We start from the raw sequence: 22,778 nt of genomic DNA on the forward strand, positions 1-22,778 counted from the left end.
ACAGTATATGTCACACCTCAAAAAACTGCTCCTACTAGGGACACACCCATCATGCAAGTGTAAATGCAGCCCTAATAAGCAAAACAAGGAAATGAGAACGAGATACAGTATTACCGCCTATGTCAGTGATTAATATATTCAAGTATATAAGTAAGTTAAAAGAAAACGCATCCATTAAAATCATCTAAACCTAAGGCACAAAAATGTAAGTGTGTGTTACAGCTAGTCTTAATCTAACAACGCGGTCCTGTAATGGCACACGTGTTTATTATTGCAGCACAATAAGCTACACTTAAGCCATCTCACCCACTCTCTTCATCCTTACCTTGTCTTGTGGAAAAGCACAACACAGTGAAATGGTCTGAAATACACTCTATTCACAGTCTAACTGATTTACACGTAATGTTGTTGTATGAGAAGAAGAACTAAGGACTGCATAAAAGAAAGTTTCATAAGAGTGTATTGGATAATCAGAAGGTAATAAATTTACATCATCCGTATTTCATTTTCCACAGCGCCGTCTCTGCGCTCCTCTGTCAGTGCATGCTGTCTCGCTCTCTCCTTTCTCTCACGAACACGGAAAGCGATGCAGTGTGCAGGCTTTGCAGCAGCTTCTTTCCTCCTGAAAATGGAGGTGGCTGCTGAACTCAGCATTTTACTTCCTTCCATACCATACCTTCTTCTTTTTTTTCACTAACGCCAAAATACCTCTAGCCCCTTGTTATATTATATTCCTGGAGCGCAAACACACACTGTGGGTGTATGTCACAGAGTGACTTGAGTGGTGCTGAATCAGCGTAATAATAAATGACGTCTGGATCACGTACATTTTCATGGATATTTAATATAGATATTCATTTTTTCCACATGGAAATACCAGAAAATGTTAGGAGATCAAGTCTGGGCATTTTTCAGAGTTGCCCTTTCTCACGTGTAGCAATCAGCAATGTTCTTGTTGCTAAATACTGGAAATCGATTTGGGCAAAGGGAAACAGATCTGCGATGTCACATGTCACACAGAGTCTAGAACAGTTCAGGGCTTTAATGTATGTGTGAAAAAAAAGGTCTACACACTTTGTGTCACTCGTTCAATGCGTCTGTCTGCAGCTCTTTTTGCGTCACACAAACAGAGCTGATTAAGCGGCAATAGTTTTAGGGAAGTGGCTGACAGTGATTTACATCCAGAAAACACTGTGAAGTGGGGCGGAGAGTAAAGCGTCTCCAAGGAGGAACACAAACACACATTCATGAGCTCATACGCTCTCTGTGGCCACATGTCCACTCACTCACAGGCCAATGCTGCTTTTCAGCCTCCCACAGCGCAATTCCCACTCAAGCATCCGAAGCGCCCATTTGGAGAAAGTGGGATAGATGGAGGGAAGGAGAGAGGCAGACCAGGAGTGGCGAACGGGGGGTTGGATCGGGGTTGAAGGAGTACCCATGCATGCAGAACCAGAAATTCACTCATCCAGGCCTGGCTTAAGAGCAAGCCATACTTACACGAACGCTCTCATAGTCATACACAGACCCACACTTTCCTCCCTGGAGACCCCTCAGGCCCTGTAGTGTTTCTATATCAAGTTGGCCTGCCAAGTTCACAAACAGCCTCCATAACATCACATGCTCTTACTGCCTGATCTGTACAGTGGCCTGCCTAAATGGGAACGCCGTGTTCGTGAATGCAGCTAAGTTCTGGCCTATATGCTTACTCTGTCAGCTCCCACCGTTCCCCACCAGCTGAATCTGCCAGAAACTTGGCTTATTTGTCCTTGTTTCCGCTAACATCAACCTGTTCCTTGTAGTTGCATTACATTGACCACAATTTCATTCTTACTTCAACATCACAAGAATATATTGCATATTGTGCTTAAAGCGGCCATGCTTGGAAGAAAGACAAGAAATTTACATATCAAAGAGTACAGTGCAGCCGCTGCCTAGTGTGACCTCTTCTGTGGAGACGACTAAGTTAATTAGCGCTTCTAAGCTCATACCACATTACCCACAGAACCTCAAGCCAGTATCTCTTTTTCTCCGTCCATCCACTCTGTGATTTTATTCCATTGCCACTGGTGTCCAAACTGTTGAGCTACTGTTGAAATGTGTGGATCAGGAAAGCAAAAAAAAAAGTTACATTGCATTCGACAGCGCTGCAAATGCAATTAGAAAAAGACATTATTTTACACTAAAAAGGAGTCAAGCCCATTATTTTATTTCTTCTGTGATGGATTAAAGATTGTTTAGTGTTTCAGTGTGGTGTTCAAAAGTTGCAGGTTTCATCAAATGACATTCATAACTGCTGACATATCGGCACTTGGCTCTTCTTTTTTCCTTTCTTGTGTAAAACTGTTAGACTGTGAAAGTAAATGCCTTTCCAGTTCAAAGGCAGGAAAGAATTCCACTTGGGGAGACATTTGTTTGACAGATCGATGGCGACTAGTGAGGGAGTTTGCAAAAAACAGGCAAATGTTATCTCTTTTTTCCTGGTGCTGCAGAATAACTTAAAAGTGACAAAGTTTAATCTCTGAAGGGTACTGCAGAGTCACAGCCTGATGCATGGGGGTCCCCTCCTTACTTTCCGTCAAGTTTTTGCCCAGGTTGTTGTTACACTAAAGGACGAGGTTATCGTCTTCTAATTAGCACACATCTAAAAGTTAAATGAGACTCCCAGGTGGCTCAAAGTTGATGTGCTCTTGTGTGTGAACTCTTCTGCTCTCAAATTCATATACACAGATGGTACAAGGCTTGCAGATGCAGCGCCGTCAAAATTTCCTTCTCCAGAGAGGCGTAGGGAGAAAAGGAAGCATATTTTTCTAATCTTCAGTCATTCCTGAATAGATTGACCTGAACTTAAAGGTGAAAAAGACCCAGGGTGATATTTGTTCACTGGTGCAATCACAAATTTAACAAACATGATGGAAAAAATGAAGCAAACAATGTTCCTTTTGTTTTTTAATACCTAAATGTGGATGTAAAAATGGATTTGCAGGCTATGCAAAGAGCTGGTATTTGTTCTGTCAATGTTTACTTCAGTGTTCAATCATAGCGTTGATGTCGTTTGTTTTTTTCCCACCGCTGACACCGAGCGAAAGACTAATCATCTGCTGATGGTCTTTGTGTTTTGTGCTTCTGCAGCAACACGACCGAGGCTGGTGGGACGTATATCAAGAAGTGCTGCAAAGGTTTCTGCATCGACATTCTGAAAAAGATAGCCAAGTATGTGAAGTTCACCTATGACCTGTACCTGGTTACCAATGGCAAGCATGGCAAGAAGATCAACAACGTCTGGAATGGGATGGTGGGAGAGGTAAAAAGAGCCTTTTTGTGTGTGTATGTACAAGTGTGCCTGTGTTATTCAACTACCGTATTACTCATCTTGTTGGAAACTAACATCATTACACATTGTGGAGATGTGCTTTGATGGAGCAGCACTTTGCTAATACAAAGTGATACATTTCAGATGAAGGTTACATGACATGTATTAAGGTTAAAGTTCACTCTTGTTCTTCTAAGTGGGGTACCTGCTGACCCCACAGGTATACTTTTTATGATATCATACAGGTGTTTCATTCTGTTATTCCAAATTTCCTTTCAGTTACTTGTTTTAATTAGTGCTATTTAGAATTACCAACATATTAGACAGTTTACCTATTAGCTAGCTTTAATATATAGAACTATGTACTGATGTCATGTTTGCCATCTGTCCTATGTTCAGGGTATTGAGGATGATAAAGGAGACAGATTCTTTGACCATATCGTGTGGCTATTTTAGGTCATATTTAATGTTTTTAGAGGAATAACTTAATGTTTTGCTGTTATGGTTGTTTTATAAAACATTTAATTTTAAGGCTACCAAGATCCCCAGTCAGTACTTCTACTGTTAAAAACTGGGTGAATATGTTGATACGTGTTTGGTTTTGCTTAGGGTAAGGTAGAGTTCAAGTAAATTTGAAGGAAACAAATAAAAGTCTAACCTGTGTTCTCTGAAGTCGTACAACTGTATACAGTGCTGTGAAAAAGTATCTGCCGTCTGCTAGATTTGTTAGTTTTTTGCATATTTGTCAAAGTTGCATGTTGCAGATCATCAAACAAATTTCAATTAGACAAAGATAACCCGAGTAAATCCAAAAGGCAGATTGATGATTAATGATGATTTGAATGAAGTGAAAACAGCTATCCAAACCTACCTGGCCCTGGCATCCGTTGGCGTGTAACTGGTGTAAATAAAGTTCTTGAATCTTACATTTGCAAAAAATATCTTGCTGATCAGACAGAGACAAACTTTTTTGAGTTTGAGTCCTGTTAAATCTAACACAACATTTAAGTATGTAAGCAACACACCTGAACTAGCGATTCGTCAACAATGACCCCTATATGTGATCAGGAGGTAAATATTGCAGGGCAACAAATGTGTGAGCAAACAAACCTCAGAACTGATGCCCACTGTAAAGTTTGATCTTAAGTAATCTGTAATCAAAGGCAGATTTAACTAAAAAAGGTGACCAACAATTTAAAGCAGACTGTTAGAATGATCATTTGTTTTTTCAATTTTTTTATGTTTCAAATAAATTTAAATATCGCAATAGCAAATGTTCAGAGAGTGTAAAAAACAACAACAAAAAAACCCTGTTACTATAACAACTCAGACCTGAAGACCCAAGTCTTCCAGGGTTCATTTTAAGACTATAAACTTTATAGCTGTCTGTATTTTTTAATGGTAGACTTCATTTGCTGGGTTGAATGTTATTTGTTATTTGTTTTAATCCTATTTTGCACTACTGATTGCATATTGGCTACATTGATTAAATTTCAGTATGAGATTAAAAACTTTATTTATGTGCTATCAGTAATCTTTACATTCTTGTGCACAGATTTGTCAACATTTACTAGGATGGAAGAGACAACATGTAGTTAGCCTAATGAAGACATTTTTCTACTCTGTGATAGCTATCGAGGGTGTACTCCACCTTTTGACCCTGTGACAGCTGGGGTGGACTTTAGGCAACAAAGCTGGAAAAGGATCCAGATGGATGAATGGATGAGTAGATTGTAACTTTCTCTTCCTTTCTCCCCAATCATTCCTCTTATGTCCCTGCTCTCCTCCCACCTCCTCCCCTACCCTGAAAAGGTGGTCTATAAGAAAGCCGTCATGGCCGTCGGATCTCTGACGATCAATGAGGAGCGTTCTGAGGTCATCGATTTCTCCGTCCCGTTCGTGGAAACTGGGATCAGTGTCATGGTGTCCCGTAGCAATGGAACCGTGTCCCCATCAGCCTTCCTTGGTAATTGTCACCAAATAGCTGCTCCTCTCTTGTTAGACTGAGGAGAGAACAAGAAGAAAACCTGTCGTGTTTGCTTCTCCGGTTTGTGTTAGTATAGAACGGTGTTTGTTTTGAGTGTGTGTGTGTGTGTGTGTGTGTGTGTGTGTTCCCTCAGATACAGCACTGACAACATAATTCACTTCTGTTACACAGCTGTCAATACTTGCTCTTTCATCTGAGGGATTTAGCTGAACGCCCGCTTCCTGCCACAGCGACTCTCACTTACCTGAGAGGCACTTAACCGCAGGATTTTAACCTAAGAGACCACGGATATCCCCGTTATGGTTCCTCAGTCACGTTCATTTGATGCAGAGTGCTTTAACATTGACATCCACAATAGTTTGCGATGCCACTGACCCAATGCACACACAAGCTTACATGCAAATTGGCTGCAGGATTTTCCACAAAAAAGAGAAACTCTAACACACACAGCAAGGACACACACGCAAGTACACATGCTGACATGCATGGAAGCATGCAGTTAGTGGTGTGAAAATGGAAATTATAAGGGCTTAGCAGGAAAACCTCATAATGGCTCTTTGCCACTCTGCACATGCACACTCAAATGCACACATCCCAGTGTGCGGCCCTATGCCAGCAGTGCTCTCCCATACATTAGAGCAGAGTTTAATCTCTGCAGTAATGTTAAGGGCTCAGAGGGAGAACAGGAGTGCTGACACCAGGGCTTTCTATACTGTACCCCTTATTCCACAGCCAAATAGGAGGAACGCCAGTATATATGCAAGTGGTTTGGGGTAGGTGGGTGGGGTGAGATCTGTAGGGCTTCTAAACTTAGAACGGTCTGCTTGGACATGGAGTTCTTTCCTCAGTATGTGTGTGTTTGCATACGGTATTTCTGACCTGTTTATTCCTTCAGTTCGTGGAAAGACGAAGAGTGGGGAAATGATAAGAAAAAATGATGGATAAGCTATAAAAAGTGCAGTGTTAGCTAAGCATGAGCACGACCTCTGTTTTCTTGACTTTCTCTCTTTCTTTCACAGAGCCATTCAGTGCATCAGTGTGGGTGATGATGTTTGTGATGCTCCTGCTGGTGACTGCAATGGCTGTCTTCATGTTCGAATACATCAGTCCTCTTGGCTTCAACAGAAACTTGGCACAGGGGAAAGGTGAGTACGGACACTCAAGCTTAATTTAGACTTCTGCACTGATTCTAGCCTATGCCAACATTTATGCCTGTGTTGCTGTGGTGCTGCTGCGTGTAGTCTAAGGAGGTGCACGTCAAGTTATGCCGTAGGGTTTCAGGAGGGTTACAATATACCTACGACATAAATTTAACACAGAAGCACAAGTCCACTGCTCTAATATTGTGTAGTTTCAATTGCATGTCACTTGTTCTACAAATAGATTTTGAAATATTTGTTTTCTCTCTTTCTAATTTTATACCATCCATCTCTCTTTCCCCACACATTCTCTTTCCTCGTTTTCAGACCCTCACGGCCCTTCCTTCACCATGGGCAAGGCAGTGTGGTTGCTGTGGGGTCTGGTCTTCAACAACTCGGTGCCGGTGCAAAACCCAAAAGGAACCACCAGCAAGTTCATAGTGTCAGTTTGGGCCTTCTTCGCTGTCATCTTCTTGGCCTCCTACACTGCCAACTTGGCCGCCTTCATGATTCAGGAGGAGTTTGTCGACCAAGTCACCGGGCTTTCAGACAACAAGGTAACGAAGAACTAATGAGGTAGTTTTATGATATGTTTTTTGCAGGCCTTCAGTTTTATATCATACAACAGGATTAGAAAATCATCATAGGATGAAGGGGAAAATGAAGCATAGCACCTGTTTTTGTTGCGTGTGGCACTACCGTTCTTCTCACAAAGTTCCAGTCACCTGAATTCAAATGTACAAGTTTTACCGTTTTAAATCCAGCTGGAAATTGTGTTCTGTTGCTCCAGAATGAATTAACATGGGCTCTGTTTTATGCACTCAGAATCAAAATGACATGCATATAGAAAAATGCAGCAACAAACACAAAGACTGGGATATAAAAAGAAAAGGTCAAGCCAAATGTAGTGAAACAGATTGGAGGGTTGGAGAAGGCTAGACAAAAGAGCAGAGTGCTTCCAAGGACAGAAATACAGATGTATTAGGGGCGATACTATCAAGAGAAGGCTGACGTAGAGGGTTTTGACAACAAACAGACGGAGAGAGGGAGGGAGGGATGGTGTAAGAGGTACATCAATTGGCAGGAGAGAGACTGAGGACTAGCAAAAGGCCAAGACACACAAGATGGTACAAGACAACAGGCAGACAGATATGGGCCAGGTTGAAGGCTGAGGTAAGGGAAGAAAGGCATTAGGAGGGAGAAAATAGAATATGTGGAAAGACAGGGAGGGTCGGGAACGAAAGGAAACAGACAAGAAGGGCAAATGGCCGTTTAGACAGTTATGCTGAGAGAGGCTCGCCATCGAGCCAAATGCGACCGACAAAATGATGAAAAGCATTCCTTGTGCACGGCCATGTTTTGTGTAGTTTACTTTAAGTGGGTTTAGACCGTTAGCAGGCACTAACACAAGCACTCTACTGTACCTTTCAACCTGAGGGAAGGATGTGACACCACTAGTGTAAATTTTTATACTTTGGTACAACCATTTCCTTTAAAATGCAATTATAATCGTTTTATATGATGAGGCAAACACTTTTTTTCCCTAAAAGTAACATTTTTTTCTTCCAAAAGTTGCAGGACCAAAATGCTTCGCAAAAGCTCACACACATACACACAACACTCTGTTGCATCAGTGCTCAACGAGATGAAGTTTAAGATTGCATCACTCCCCTCAGTGCATTTGGAAAATATAGGCATAGTTTCCAAAGCAGGCTTTTGCTGTTGTTTGTTACCATCCCTAAGTTTGGTGCTTTACCTTTAGCTTTCTGGCTAGCTTGCTGTAGCTGTAATAGCATACATTCCTGTTGAATATTAGTAATGGACAGTGGTGTGAATCAGATAGCTCCCCTTCGCTGTCTCGTTATATCAGTGCGTGTAGGTGTGGTTACAGCTAATATGTATTTAAGCTAATGATGATGACAGATCTTTAAAGGCAGCAAATAGTTTACTACCACTCAGTCTGAAATGTTAGTACTGATAGTAGTGATATATGTACAGGCTCATCTCTACCATATACTTATGGTGCTCACAAACTATGTGCAGTGGACAAGATTTTGCACTTTCTAATGAAAAGTGGCAGCAGTGTAGAATAGGCTGGGTATCGTCACTGATTTCTAGAATTGTTTTGATTTTTCTATCTATAAAAACAAAGAAGATTTTCCTGGCCAGGGATTTTATAGCAGATGACCTTAAAAATATTCTGCAGTAGATCAAAAATGAAAGAAAACCATTAATCAACATATGAACATTACCTGATGCTGCTGAAGTGAAGCAGAGCAAAGTTACAAAGGTTTTATTAGAGACACAGCCAAGCGTTTTGCAATTTCTGCATAATTTTAAAAAGTGAAAAGTTTACATTTGTTCAGTATTGAACAGCAGAAATTAGGCTTTCTTTTCGGAAGTAAGTAAAAGGAAAAAAACAGCGGCCGACAGCGCTGTAAACAACGGCAGACTTGTGCGTAAAAAGAAGGTGAATAATGCAGAAAACAGAGATCTTTAGATTGGAAACTGTTCTTGAAGTACAGAGAGAGAGAGAGAGCTCTGCATGAAGTGTGATTTTGTCTTGGTGGGAGCAAAACAGGAAAAGTCAAAGGGAATTCATGACGATGTTTATGTGAAGTGCTGACTGCTGGTTCAGTCAATATTGTTTGGAGAGAGATAAAAACCTGCAGCTTCAGAATCAGCGCAAAAAGGGCGTAAACACAAAGCGCGGACCCACGACACATCAGAATCAGGGAGCTGTCGGCTTTCAGCCCCGACCGTGTCCGTGCCGTCGGGTGAGAAAAGCGACATCTCACTGATTCTGATCAGTTGGCGGGTCCACGCTTTGTGTTTACGTCTTTGTGCAGAATCCGTGTACCTCATTTACTGTTTTAGCTGTTTGGTGGTTGTTGAAAGTTTGTGAGGTTTAACCTGAGATTCTGGCGTTTCGTGCAAAATACATTCATATTTAAAAATCGATTCAGGATTTTATTGAGTCGATATCCCGTTATCCAAGCTAGAATCGATTTTAATCGATAAATCGATAATCAAAACCCACCCCTAGTGTAGAAGCTAGTTTAACTAGTGATCGTTTTAGCATCACTGTTAGTATTGCTCAAAGATCATAATAAGTCACACAGGCATTATTTTACAGACTTTGTAGATTGTAGATTACATTTGGTGGATGTTTGTGCCAAATCTAGGAATAGAGAGCTTTAAGAATTGTATGCAAGTATAAATTTAAGTTGATTACATTAGTTACTAACAGAATTGTTAGAATGGTCTGTGAGACACCTGTGCGGAAGTACAATAGAACAAATTACTGGTAATGAAGTGTTTCTTCTAAAATTACACATTAACTGCACGACTGGTCGATCGCTGTGTCACATTGTTTTGATTTTAAATTCCTACTAACTGAAGCCTTCAAAAAAAGTTTTGTTTTTGTTTTTAAAAAAGTGTATTTTACATATCACTTTCTTAAAGCTGCAGTATTTGTGCATTGTGTCCATTTCAGTCAATGGTGACAGGAAGAGCTGTTTTTATTTGTTTTAATAATTGATGAAGAGAAAGCAATGGATGTTTACTGAGCTGTTGAACTTGTCCTCTAAGCAGCCTGCTTCATGCACAAGTTGAGATCAGTCAGTTAACAGGTCTTTGGTGTTTTATGGTGCATGGGGATTTGTCTTTGCAAATCTGGCTGCTCTTTCTCTGCTTTTCGGTTTTGTTTTGGTTTCTCAGCATTATAAAATTGCTTTTTGCGAAGCCTACAGATTTCAAAGTTCAAATGTAAACAACTTGCTGCTGTTGTTGGAGCTGTAGTAGCTTTCAGCGGCATTATGATGAAAGAAATAACTAGGTTCTGGCACTTTCCACATGCATCTACTTAGAAGAGATTTAAAACATCTCACTAACAGTCACATACGAGCAAAACATGCAGATTTGTAGACATGTAGACAAACGCTGGGAAGCGATGGGACATGAAAATGTAGCGTGGAGACCCCTAATGACTCAGTCACTAAAAATAGGATGGCACAATAGGACCACTTTTGATTGCATGGTAATTACAGAGGTCACCTGGTGGGAGGCGGCCTTCCTCCAAACATTGACTGTCTGACTGCGATCACTCTCAGACAGACTAGTGAAGGTTTGCAAATAATTGCAGTCTAGTTCATAAATGAGTGCAACTCTTCTGCAATGTGCCTCGCTCTACGTAAAAGCAAGGTTGCACAGTGCCTGCTATAATTCAAACAGGTTCTGAGTAGACAACAAATGTAAGTTGTTAATGTAAATTTCTGTTTAATATGAATTTATGTGGACATTGCAACAGATTTATGATTTTTGCCAGTTTATCTCATTGAAGTCATTCCGTTTATTGGCATTTTGATGCACCAAAGTCGCTTTGAAGACTGGTGTGATCGCAGATCTGCTCTTCAACCATTTTAAAGGCAGCGATGTTGCAAGTTGCACATAGTCTGAATAATTTTGTTCATGCTGTGATCTCCGTCCGCTGTTTTATAGCATAATATTTACACACACAGAGAATAAAAAAACACAGTAAGACATGTATCAGCCTGCATGCCAAATATCCTCGGGCAAGATACTAACCCCAAGTTGCTCTCCAATACATCCATCAGAGTGTGAATGTCTCCAACTGTTCGGCAGGAACCACTCAAGCATAGAAAATTGTGAATGAGTGAAGGAAGCATGTTGCATAAACTCCTTTGAGTGCTCAGGTAAAGTAACAAAGCGCTATACAAGAACCAGTTAGTTTATAGTGATTAGGAGATGGAGGGGAAAGCAGAAGCAGAACAGACCAAAGAAGACCTGTAGGACAAAATAGAAGAAAATAAAGGAGTAGGGTGAGTTAATAAACATGACAAAAGCAATGAGATCAATCAAGGTTTCATGATAACCACAGACATTTGTAAGCAATATATTTATATGCTGCACAGAGTTACTATAATTTTATTGTGTTTTATTTTATTTTTTTTATTCCATTTAGCTTGTGTAGGTTTGTAGGTTTTCTCATTTCTGTGGTTTGTGGAGTCAACTGATACTCTCATCGCCATCCAGTGTCTGTAAACATGTAACCTGTGCTTTGTTTAAGGTGAAAGTTTTTACTTATTTAATAAAACATATTCCAATTATAGTTATGTAACGTACATGGACATAATGTGTAGACTCTCAGTTTTCAGTTGAGAGTATCCACATTCAAATTGGATGAAGGGTTTAGGAGTTTTAGCTCATGTGCCATCCTTTTTTTTTTAAATGAGCAAAAGTAATTGGACAATTGACTCAAAGGCTGTTTCATGGGCAGGTGTGGGCAATTATTTCATTATGTCATTACCAATTAAACAGATAAAAGGAAGATTTTGCTGTGAACAGACACTATGTGGTTAAAGGAGGTCTCCATGCACGTGAAACAAGCCACCCCTAAGCTGCGAAAACAGAAAAAAACCATCTGAAATGAAGAGATTGTGTTAAAAAAATGCTTTACTTCCTCACATTTTTATACAGTCTTTTTGTTCAACCCACTGAATTAAAGCTTAAAGTTTGCAACTCAACTGCACCAGAGTTGTTTCTTTTAAAATTCATTGTGGAACAGAAAACAAATATTAGAAAAAAAATTGTCTCTGTCCAAGTATTTATGGACCTGACTGTATATGAGAGAAATTTCTCCTCTGGGTTTTGAGTCTTTTACCCAGGTAACTGGATTTTGTCCTGTGAGAAACCTTCATATTTTAATTAGATTAGTGATTATTACAGTCATTACACACATTACCAGATTTAGGCCAGATGACTCACCTCACTCAAAGCTCACCTCTTACTGATGCTCTCCTTTCCCCATGGCATTGTATTGAAATGCAGTTTAATGTGCAGGGTTTGCGCAACCCTGCATATATTTGAAGCAAAACTGTGATCTCTTTCTAAAGCTAATCAAACAGATTTTGGCAGCTAACCTGCAAGTAAAAGTATACTGCTGTATCAAGGAAAAGACGCTAAAGTACATCTTATGGATAATTTGGTAAGACCTGGAGGTTTCTGACAGCATGGCAGTATTTGAAAGTTGAGAATACGTGCTTTTTTAAAATAGTCTTTGGAAACCCTGCATCAGAAAATCGTCCGGAAATCTTGCCAGAAAGCCTTGACGGACAACAATCCCCACGATCTGGTTGTGGCTATGTTGCAGGACGGTGAGTTCTTTTATCTACACCTATCTTAGCCTCAAATCCTCTCCTGCCTCCGCTCCTTCATTTTGTCGTCAGCTCTGCATTAAGCTTTCGTTAGCAGCAGCTGGTGCAGTTCTTAAAAGCCCTTCACTGGTAATTATCAAGCAAAAGAAGAGTGCTTTTCCAGTCTGAATCCCAACCCACCACTCCACCACACCCCAACCAGCCCCTGTCACCCCCCTCTCACTCCTGACATTTACCCTCTCCTGACCTAAAAGCTTCTATTTAACCTTAAGAAAGGCACAAATGAAGAAAAGATGAAGAAGGAGAAGTAAACAATAGCAAGGACTGTGGGAGGAGAGAATGTCTCCTAAGGGCTGTTGCTTGTCATGCTGACAAACACACTGTGTGACATCTCCACTAACATATGAATGCACACTCGTATGCACAGCGCAGTTTGACTTGTCGACACGCGCTCACGCTCACCCTGACCTGATTACACAGCGGAGACACATATATGTGCCGTCAGATGCAGCATGTATAAACGCTTAGAAATATGCTCAAATATATTATGCAGATTAGTTTTTGATGCAAGCAAACAGTGCATCGTTTTTGCAAACAATCAAGCAGATGAGTTTTGTGTATGTTGAACAGACAGAGAAAACAACAGGAATGCTAATAATCTGCTAATGAAATCCTCCAGTAGCGGCCTACAAGTGGAGTCAATGTGTTGTATGAATACGTTAAAGCAAAGTAAAGTAAGCCTGTAAGCGTTTGAGATGACATGCAGTGTTATGTTTTTGAGAACTGCTTTAATAATATGGACTGAAACCGTCGGCGCACAAACTAGCACAGCATGTGGTTAGAGTGAGGCTCATAAATACACACTTGTAATTGATAGGGTTTGTCTGCTTCTGGCACCGAGGGCAGATTGTTACCACAGTGCTGGAGGGTTGGTTTTTACCTCAGCTACAAGCACGCTTGGACAAAACTCTTGACCTGTACTCTGATACACTGATTATACCTGAGGGGGTTTGTGGAGGAGGCAGAGAGAAATGATGGGAGAATTTAAAAAGAAAAGAAAATCAGCGAGTGGATGGGAAACTACGGCACCAGTGGTTCCTTCAGTAAGGGTTGCTCTTGAAGTGTTGTGGGGTTTTGTTTTTATAAATTCAAATGAAGATGTGTAACCTCAGCTTTTCCTTTTCCTTCTCCATTGTTCTTCTCATCACAGTTTCAGAACCCATATGCTTACTCGCCTCCGTTCCGCTTCGGGACCGTTCCAAATGGTTCCACTGAAAGGAACATCAGGAAGAACTATCCCGCCATGCACCAGTATATGGTGAAGTATCACCAAACTGGAGTCCAGGATGCACTCGTCAGCCTCAAAACGGGGTAAACAGACACTTTGTGTGCATGGGTTTTTGTGAGTTTGTTGGTAAGTGCACTTTTACATCATTCATATGTGTGTAGTTTTTTGTGAAACCCTAGGCCTGTGAAGTGTACCTCTTTCATGCCTGAATGTATCCACGCTTGTGTGTGTGTGTGTGTTTGTGTCTGTGGTGACAGGTCCTGTGAGACTGTGGATGAATGGGCTTCCTCATTGGGAACAACAAGGGTTATTTTTAGCACTGGACTCTATAGTGGGACTGATTGTGTGTAAAGGGGGTGGGGAGTGGGGCGGTTATCAGTCTAACCAAGGAGAGATCTAAATAGTGTGTGGATGAAAAAATAAAGGTAATGATGGGGGGAAAGAAAAGTGAGGACCAGAGTCAAGAGGAAGGGGGTAAGAGTTGAAACCCAAGTGGCAAATGTCTAATTGCAGAAAATGAAGCACAAATGGGCCAAGAGACTAGAGAATAAGAACATAGAGAGTCCACTGGAAAAGAAAAGTGAGGGAAGGGGAGGATAAAGAAGGGCAGAGAAAAGGGACAGGAAAGGGAGTATGGAGCATCAAGGATAAGAGAGACGGGAGGGAAAATGAGAACGTTAAATGACAATCGGTCGTTGAGATGACAAGAGGATATTTTTAATTGGTCACTGGCAATGGGGTGGGATCCAATTAGAGGTTCTATAGCTTAGACAACAGGCTGCCCCTGGGGAGAAATTAAATAGAGAAACAATAGATCCTCTCAGCTCCTTATCTTCCATCCACAAGTTACAGTATAAGAAAGCTGGATGTAAACACAGCCACTATGGTACTGTTAGGCACTCTGGCTTCTGTTGTTTTATTCACATGCAACATATATACATGTGTTGAAGTAAACTAATGCTTTGTGCACAACAGCTTATAAGTACACAAAAACACAAGCTTATCTGTGTATCTGTGGACTCCACCTGCTGAAGGTGTCTGCAGTCAGTAATGCAGTCATTGATATTTCGGCTCTGTGGCATAAGCAGTTGAGCAGCACTGCACCATTCAGCTATTTGGGGCTCGATGGCTGGATTAGCTGTGATCACACATAATGCTGAGAGGCTTTACACACAAAGACACACACAAAATCTGTTACAGCCACAGGAACCAAAAATATTCACAGGGGAGCGAAATTGATTTGATTTAATTATTGTTACTCTTTAAAAATAAACAAAGTTCAACTGTTTTAATGGTTGTGGTTAATTTAAAGGGTATTAAAATGTTGTGTTAATACATGTGTTTCAGAGGAGTTTGGGAGTTTATAATGCTTGAACCACCACATCAGCATCGCACTGTAACACACTCGATTCTCCAGTTAACAAGTTAATGATTGCCAAATTCAAGTTAGCAACTTTTTTCCCACTTTTTTCAGAAGAAAAACATCTATTATGATGAATCATACAGTTTCTCTACATTGGTAACAAAGTCTGACAGTAACAGAGTGGACAATTAATTGCTAGAATAAATGCTAAAAGCACATGGCACAAATCAAATCATGGTTAAAACCCCTATCTGATCAATAATTAGTGGTGTTTTCATCATGGTATTATGCTATTATAGTGACAAGTTTGGCATTATACGCAAAAAACCCAGCAAACATATCTCCATGTGCTTAAGATTTTGTCAGTAACTGTATGTGACATCCTTTTCTGTAGGTTACATAGTTGTGGGAGGCAATTCAAGCAATTTATATATTGATTGGTTTTCAGACACAAATTTTTAGAGAATATACTTTTAAAATAATTTGAATATGATAGAATTATGAAAATCAACTATTTTGGGAGTTTTTAAATATTAAAAAATTAATGCAAAGATATTTTGATTGCAAAGCATTCCACAGTGCAGTGTTTCCCAACCTTTTGGAGCCACGGCTCATATTTCACATTAGAAAAATTACACGGCACACCACCAAACAAAAATGTACAGAAGAAGATTAGGGCCACTGGGGGAAAAAAAAGTGGGAACATCTTTTTTTTTTTTAATTCTGAGAAAAAAGTCAAAATTCTGAGAAAAAAGTCAGAATTCTGACTTTTTTTCTCAAAAATCTAAGAACAAATAATTGTGAGATTAAAGTCAGAATTCTGACTTCAATCTCAGAATTCTGACTTTTTTTCTCAGAATTCAGGAAAAGAATAAAAAAAAGATGTGCCCACTTTTTTTTCCCCAGTGGCCCTAATCCTCTTCCGTAAAACTGTCACAAACAGTATATTGATAATTTTTCCCCACGCAGCAGGCCTAGTGGAATTAGCTTGGTCTGTCCCCAGTATACCTTTTTTGCTTTCTTCTGACCAGTACTCATGCTAGGGCCTTCATCTGGGTTGGAATTTTCTCCAGGACCCAGGTCAGATTGACTACTTTTCTTTACAATATTTATCTATTGCTATTTCGCGCTGCATCATCTCAATTACATGACTATTCGTTTTCTTCTGTTTTACTGGCAGTTGGCAACCCATTTAATTGGAGCAGTTAGTTGTACTGCCCTCTAGTGGAAGAGAATGTAATTGTTCTGCCCATTACTCACGCCGATCGCTTAGAGTACTAATCAGGTGGAACCAGATAGTCTTCCACAGCACACCTGGTTGGGAAACACTGCCATAGTGGACAAAAACAAATGAAGACAACAATAAATAATATAAAGAACTCTATGAAAACCAGGAAAGAATGCCAATAACAATATTTTATGTGACTCAAATACTCTTTAGACTTTTGACAAATGGAATTTTTTGGCAAATTGTTACAGCTGATTAGCCCCCATTAGGGCCACATTAACACAGCCACTTCAGTTTCACAGTGATGTTGTTAATCATTAACATTTCACGGTTTGCCAGATTCTTAGCATTTATGTTGTGGATTCAGCTAATGATACTTGTCTTTGTTGTTTCATGATAGTTTAAACACCTTATGTTATGTAGGCTACACTGCAGAGAGATGTCCTGCAATAGTAAAAGAAAACTCAGAGTGACACTCAGTGTTCATTTGTTCAAAGGTGTAGATGTAATCTGGCAAGAAAATGTTTTACAATCTTTCACCGTCATGAACGTGTGGCAGATAAGTGGTGGCTGAATTCCTGTCCAATTCACGTGAGCTACAGCGTGTCTGGCTAGCATCTGCAAACATGCACAAACAAATCCCTGCTTACAGAAATGCACCAGTGCACACTTTCATCTGTTCAATCGCACACACTTGCTGACACACACTTCGGTTCCCCCACGTTTGGATACACAGCTTGCGTGTGGATGGAGCCAGTGCTGGGTTAAGCTAATTACACAGCTAAACTATCGGCTGTGAGTCTCCGTTAGAGGACTGCATGTGACATTCAGTAAATGCCAACCAGTCACTGCACTATTAGCGGGGCTCTATATGTGTGTGTGTATGTGTATGTGTGTGTGTGTGTGTGTGTGTGTGTGTGTGAGCATTTACAGGCAATGAGATGGTAACAGAGCAGTGGATACTAACGGCATCCGTTACATTGAAAATGTCAGTTGAAGTGCGGGAGCTTCAACTTTCCACTTTGCAGCCCACTTATTTATGAGTCCTTGTGTGTGCGAGTGTGAAAAGCGAGACAGTGTAAATGTTTGAGTCTGTCTAAAGTTTGTTTAGGTCGTCCAGGCGCCTCCAAGGTCCTATCATCAGTGAAGCGTGGTGTATTGAACCGCCACCACTCCCCACTGTGTCCTCTGTGTGTTTGGTTATGCTTGGGTTGCAGTCCTATTGGAGATGATTTAACGCTTTAAAATTGATCTGCAAGCAACACGTTCTTAAAAAAAAAACAAAAAAGGCCATCTTCTGTTTTCTTTTTCATCTCTTCACTTCTCACTGACTCGCTTTAAAAAAAGACAAAACGTCTTACCATTTCCCTTTATTTGTCTGTTTTTTGCCTGTTTTTTTGTTTTTGTTTTGTTTTGTTTTCTCTCTCTCGCCCCGCAGCAAGCTGGATGCCTTCATCTATGACGCTGCAGTGCTGAACTACATGGCCGGTAGAGATGAGGGATGTAAGCTGGTGACCATTGGTAGCGGGTAACTATCGCTATAATTCAGTTATTTGTAGAATGCATTTCCTGAGTAATCCTTCAATGAGTAATCATTGAAAAAATGATTACTCATTAAAAGCATGTTACTTACTAAACTGAAGCCTCATATTAGCTTAAGCTAAACATTAGCGGTAGTGGCTGACTCTATCCGCTGTCTCTTAATTTAGAAAACTTTCTTTGTAGCTTAATAGAGTGGTGTCACAATTAAACATGTACACAAATAATTGGCAAAATTGTCTTTAGAGGGGAGTGCAAAATTTTGTTGATCTTGTTGGAAAGTATGACCTCACTTTCCATGTTATGCAACGTGATAATGATCCCAAAGACACTACCGATGCAGTAAAGCAGACGGGGAGGAGAAAACAGTGGAACATAATGTGGGATCATGCTGACAGAGAACAGAAGAAAAGGAAGTCAACATCCAAAGAGGAACTTTGACCTTCAAGAAGCCTGAAGAACTATTCCTGAAGACTACTTAAAGAAATAGCAAGAACGTTGCCTAAGAGAGGTCAGGCTGTGTTGAAGAATAAAGGTGGTCGTACCAAATGTTGACTTTGAAGATTATTAGAATTGTACAAACTCTTTTTTGCCCTGTTTCAATAATTGCTGCACCCATTTCCCATTTTACTAGCAAAATGAGGGGGTTGCATGTTATTGAAGACATTTGTAATTAGAGTTACGCTATACGCTATATTTGTGTATGTGTGCATGTGTATTTCAGGTACATCTTTGCTACCACCGGGTATGGGATTGCTCTACAAAAAGGTTCTTACTGGAAACGACAGGTGGACCTGGCTATCCTAGCAATTATCGGCGATGGTGAGAAACACATACACAGCACTCTCATACAAATTCAAAGTGCATGACACTACCCACAAAGGCAAAAGGTTACACTGCCAGTCCTGTAATTCAGCCACCACACACTCACATGCAAACATCTCTGCTGCCTTGTCTGTGCCTGACAACACAAAGGGAAGGCAGTGAAGTATAAATAGTCCTTTGATGTTATTCTGGAGACAAAGGCTGCTCTAAACAGAGGGCAGAGTGTGTAAGTTATTCTAATGTATTCCTCTCTGCAGCACCAGATGTGTGTGTGTGTGTGTATGTACTCTATCTGAATTACCAGATTCCTTTATTACAGTTGCCTCAAAAGTTTTTACTTAAACAAATTTCTATACTGCAAAACAGCGCGAACGCGAGACAGCCAGAGCTCTTAGTGACAAGATTCATTTACATTTTACATCGAAAGCGTTTTGCTGATGCGAGCGTTCACAGCCACTCACAGTAAGTGCACTGAAGTTGATTAAATGAACATTGGTGTCACAATAATCCCCTCTAACTGAGTCTTATCAGGGCTTCTGAGCATGCAGGCCACACTCCATCATGTTTCCATAGCTGGATAATTTTGATAGAAATCAGGCTCTGTGTTTTTGTTTTGTCTTATCTTCTCCTGATAATTAATACTTCTTTGCAGTCCAATCTCTTCATACTTCTTTGCACCATGTTAATAGCTTCTGGTTTAAACTAGTTGTTGTGCACCCCCACCCACCCACCCACAAACACACACACACAAAGAGAAAGACAAATGCCAAAAAGATAAAGATAAAGGTGAAAAGAGCAAGTGAGAGGGATAAAAGGAAATGGCACAAGACAAAGACCTAAAAAGAAAGTTTGTGTAACAAGAGGAAGGAGAAATGAATGAAATAGTGATGACAGCGTCAGAAAAGAGGCAGCGTGCACGGAGGTCAGAGAGAGGTAAAAAAAGAAAAGAGGATGAGGCACAGGGCATGGGACAAGAGCAAGACAAGGAAAGCAAGTGTGTCTGGTAGAGATGGGAAGTGACAGAAGGGCAGGTACTTGATAGATGACAGTGACTTGTTGTCTCGGCAGATGCTACATGATCAGATAGACAGAATGTGGGCGGAAAGCATATGGCATTTCATGGGCAAGGAAGAGACAAAGAGAAGATTAATCTGGAGAAAAGTAGAGAGGGAAGGGAGGTGAAGAAGGAAAAGAGACAAAAAAGGAGGTGGTCTGGAAACCAGTGCCACACTTCGTGTAGTGGTTTTTAAAAACAAGAACAAATGTTCACAAAAAATACATATAATTAGAAAACTGTAACGTCCTGTTGTCTTAGCAGCACCTGTTTGGCAGTGGTATGCAAGTTCTCCACACTTGTGCTCTTACCATTTTTTCCCCATTCTACATAAAGCACAGTGCTGAACATATGCATTTTTCGTATTTCACATTTCATATCATCAAATCACGTTCGGGAATGGTTTAATCTTAATTTATGAGGTAGGCTTATTGTAAAACATAGATACAAACTTTGAAAGAATCTGCTGAACTGGACTGACACATAAAGTCTGAGCTGCTCCATGCTCCATGTTTTTTAAACCCAACTTGTAGGGACTTGTGTTCCTGTGTTCCAACCGACTGAACACCAGACTATAGCTTGAGCCGTGTGACTACTGAAACGAGAACAAAATCTGAATTTCAGTTTCCCCTCTGGAGAAAGAGCAGCAGCCTTTCCCTTGAATGGATTAAACAAAAAGAGGAGACAAAGTCACCTGTTGATACCCAAAGATGTCATTCACCTTAATTTGCTTTTGAAGCCAGTTCTCGGCATGCCATAATTTCATTTAAAAGGTAGCATGGCTACGTCTAGTCATGTATTTGCAAGTCTGACATGAGATAAATGTTCTTCAATTGTACCAACAGGCTAATGATGTCTTATTGAGTCTGCACCCCAAAGACATCTAGCTGAACACCACCATGATATTTGTCTTTCCCACTAGCAGCCTTAGTTATCCGGCCCTGAATGACACCGATTGGATTAGCCACGTGCCAAATGTCACAGAGGAAGCCGGAAAAAGAGGGGGAACAGAGGGAAAGGAACATAGAGTAAGAAATGAGGAAAGATAAGGTCTTTATTCCTTTGTACCTTTTTTTATCCACATTTAAGAAACATATCCTTGCCCTGTTGGCCAACATAGAGGAGACGGTAAGCCCAGTGACAAGTGACAGAATATAAAGGTGCTACCAGCCATTGAATTTATAGATTGCCTTTCTAGGGTAGAAATGCAGTATCTACATTCTTTATGCTCAATTAGAGTTCATTCAGGACCACTAGTCAAAAGAAAATGATTATTTTTAACTGCAAGAATTTATATTTGGCTGTACTCTGTGACTCTGTTGTAGGAAAATTAGGAGGGAGGGCTACAGTGAGGTCCCAGCGCAGAACACCAAGTATGACATTAATTATGTGCAACACAGAATAGGAAAGTGCAGTTGTTGAAGTAGTGGGTTGCAAAGCGGTTGGCAGAGCATGGCAATACTGCACGCCGTACAATCCTCAGTTTCTGTCTGTATCAAGGATCTCACCATTGGCCTAAAATAAATTTGCAGCAGCTTTTAAGTTAACAGTAAATTTCTGACTTGTCTAAACATGGAAATCATGTATGCCATTATGTTTTTGAGCTATTTGGTAAAGGATTTGTTGTTTTCCTTTCAGGTGAAATGGAGGAACTAGAAGCCCAGTGGCTCACAGGAATTTGCCACAATGAGAAGAATGAGGTGATGTCCAGTCAGCTGGATATTGACAACATGGCAGGGGTCTTCTACATGCTGGCCACAGCCATGGGGCTTTCCCTCATTACCTTTGTCTCTGAGCATCTCTTCTACTGGAGGCTTAGATACTGCTTCACTGGGGTCTGCTCCGGCAAGCCGGGTCTTCTTTTCAGCATCAGTCGGGTAAGCACCCATTTTTGTAAGTATTTAAGTTGCATAAAAATGAAATTCTCTATGAATCGTTGAGGAGCTTTTTGCATTTCCACTGCAGGAGTCAGCTGGAAAGTAAATTTTTGGTTAAATCGTTTTATCCCCCAAAAAGTCGCTCTACTGAAGCGATGATTTTGACTCTGATATATTACTGCTGCTGATTCACTAACCCTAATTGCAAAACAGCCATCCACTTTCAGCCGAAGCACAACTTGAATGAACTTCATGATCACTACTGTTACTGTGTCGTCCATCTCTCACTTTACATACTTCTGCATTACAGCCATCTACTAGCATGGTGGTTTGTTCTATAGCTGCGCACCATAGGGTTAAAAAGAGCTTTTGCTGTTTCATGTGATCTTTAGTTTAAGCTGCTTGAAAAACAAACAGACAAAAGAGGTGCTTTCGGTGAAAAAGTAGCAGCTTAGAGGGTTAACAGCGGATGTGTCCAAGGCGATGAGCTGCAGTGAAGACTGCAGCTATACTCGTGGGCTAATAATGTATTATTGGGGTTAGACAGCTCTCTCTTAGTTCTATTTTCTGTCAGCGGAATAAAAGAAAAGAGCAAACATGCACACATACGGGCAGGGAAAGAAAGCTGCTGATAAGCTAAGAAACTCAGTTAAACAAGGAAAAGGAGGGACAGCAATACAAAGGAGGACGAGAGGCAGGAGCGCGGGGGGAGGGATCACGAGGCGGACCTGAATATCGACAAGATAGATCCTAATAGATCCTAATTGCAACATGTTTTTTTGGGGGTAAAATGATGGCAGCTCATGCCAAATCAATTTATTTTCTCTCATTTTGTTAAAAGGTCAGCATTGTCCCTTATTGTGTATATGAACATACAATGGAGACGTGTATCTCTAAAAGCAGCACGTTTCTGTGCTCTCATTTTAAAGCTGTGTATGTGAAAGTTAAGAGTGATGTTCGTGCACTTGTTACTTCAAAGCTATTCTCAA

The 22,778-nt window shown here is 40.5% G+C and overlaps 1 protein-coding gene across 3 annotated transcripts in view; it reads left to right on the forward strand.

The window, feature by feature from the left end:
- Positions 1 to 22,778, forward strand: part of grin2aa (glutamate receptor, ionotropic, N-methyl D-aspartate 2A, a) — a 171,521-nt gene that overhangs the window by 142,523 nt on the left and 6,220 nt on the right. For all 3 annotated transcript variants that reach the window (XM_085155572.1, XM_085155573.1, XM_085155571.1), the window contains 8 exons: positions 3,133 to 3,304; positions 5,126 to 5,279; positions 6,320 to 6,445; positions 6,767 to 6,996; positions 13,826 to 13,986; positions 17,933 to 18,022; positions 18,758 to 18,855; positions 21,551 to 21,789. In XM_085155572.1, coding sequence (XP_085011698.1) covers positions 3,133 to 3,304; positions 5,126 to 5,279; positions 6,320 to 6,445; positions 6,767 to 6,996; positions 13,826 to 13,986; positions 17,933 to 18,022; positions 18,758 to 18,855; positions 21,551 to 21,789 — 1,270 coding nt within the window. The remainder of the gene's footprint in view (positions 1 to 3,132; positions 3,305 to 5,125; positions 5,280 to 6,319; positions 6,446 to 6,766; positions 6,997 to 13,825; positions 13,987 to 17,932; positions 18,023 to 18,757; positions 18,856 to 21,550; positions 21,790 to 22,778) is intronic.

The sequence above is a fragment of the Neolamprologus multifasciatus genome, chromosome 4, assembly GCF_963576455.1.
Source record: "Neolamprologus multifasciatus chromosome 4, fNeoMul1.2, whole genome shotgun sequence".
In the NCBI taxonomy this organism is placed as follows: Eukaryota; Metazoa; Chordata; class Actinopteri; order Cichliformes; family Cichlidae; genus Neolamprologus; species Neolamprologus multifasciatus.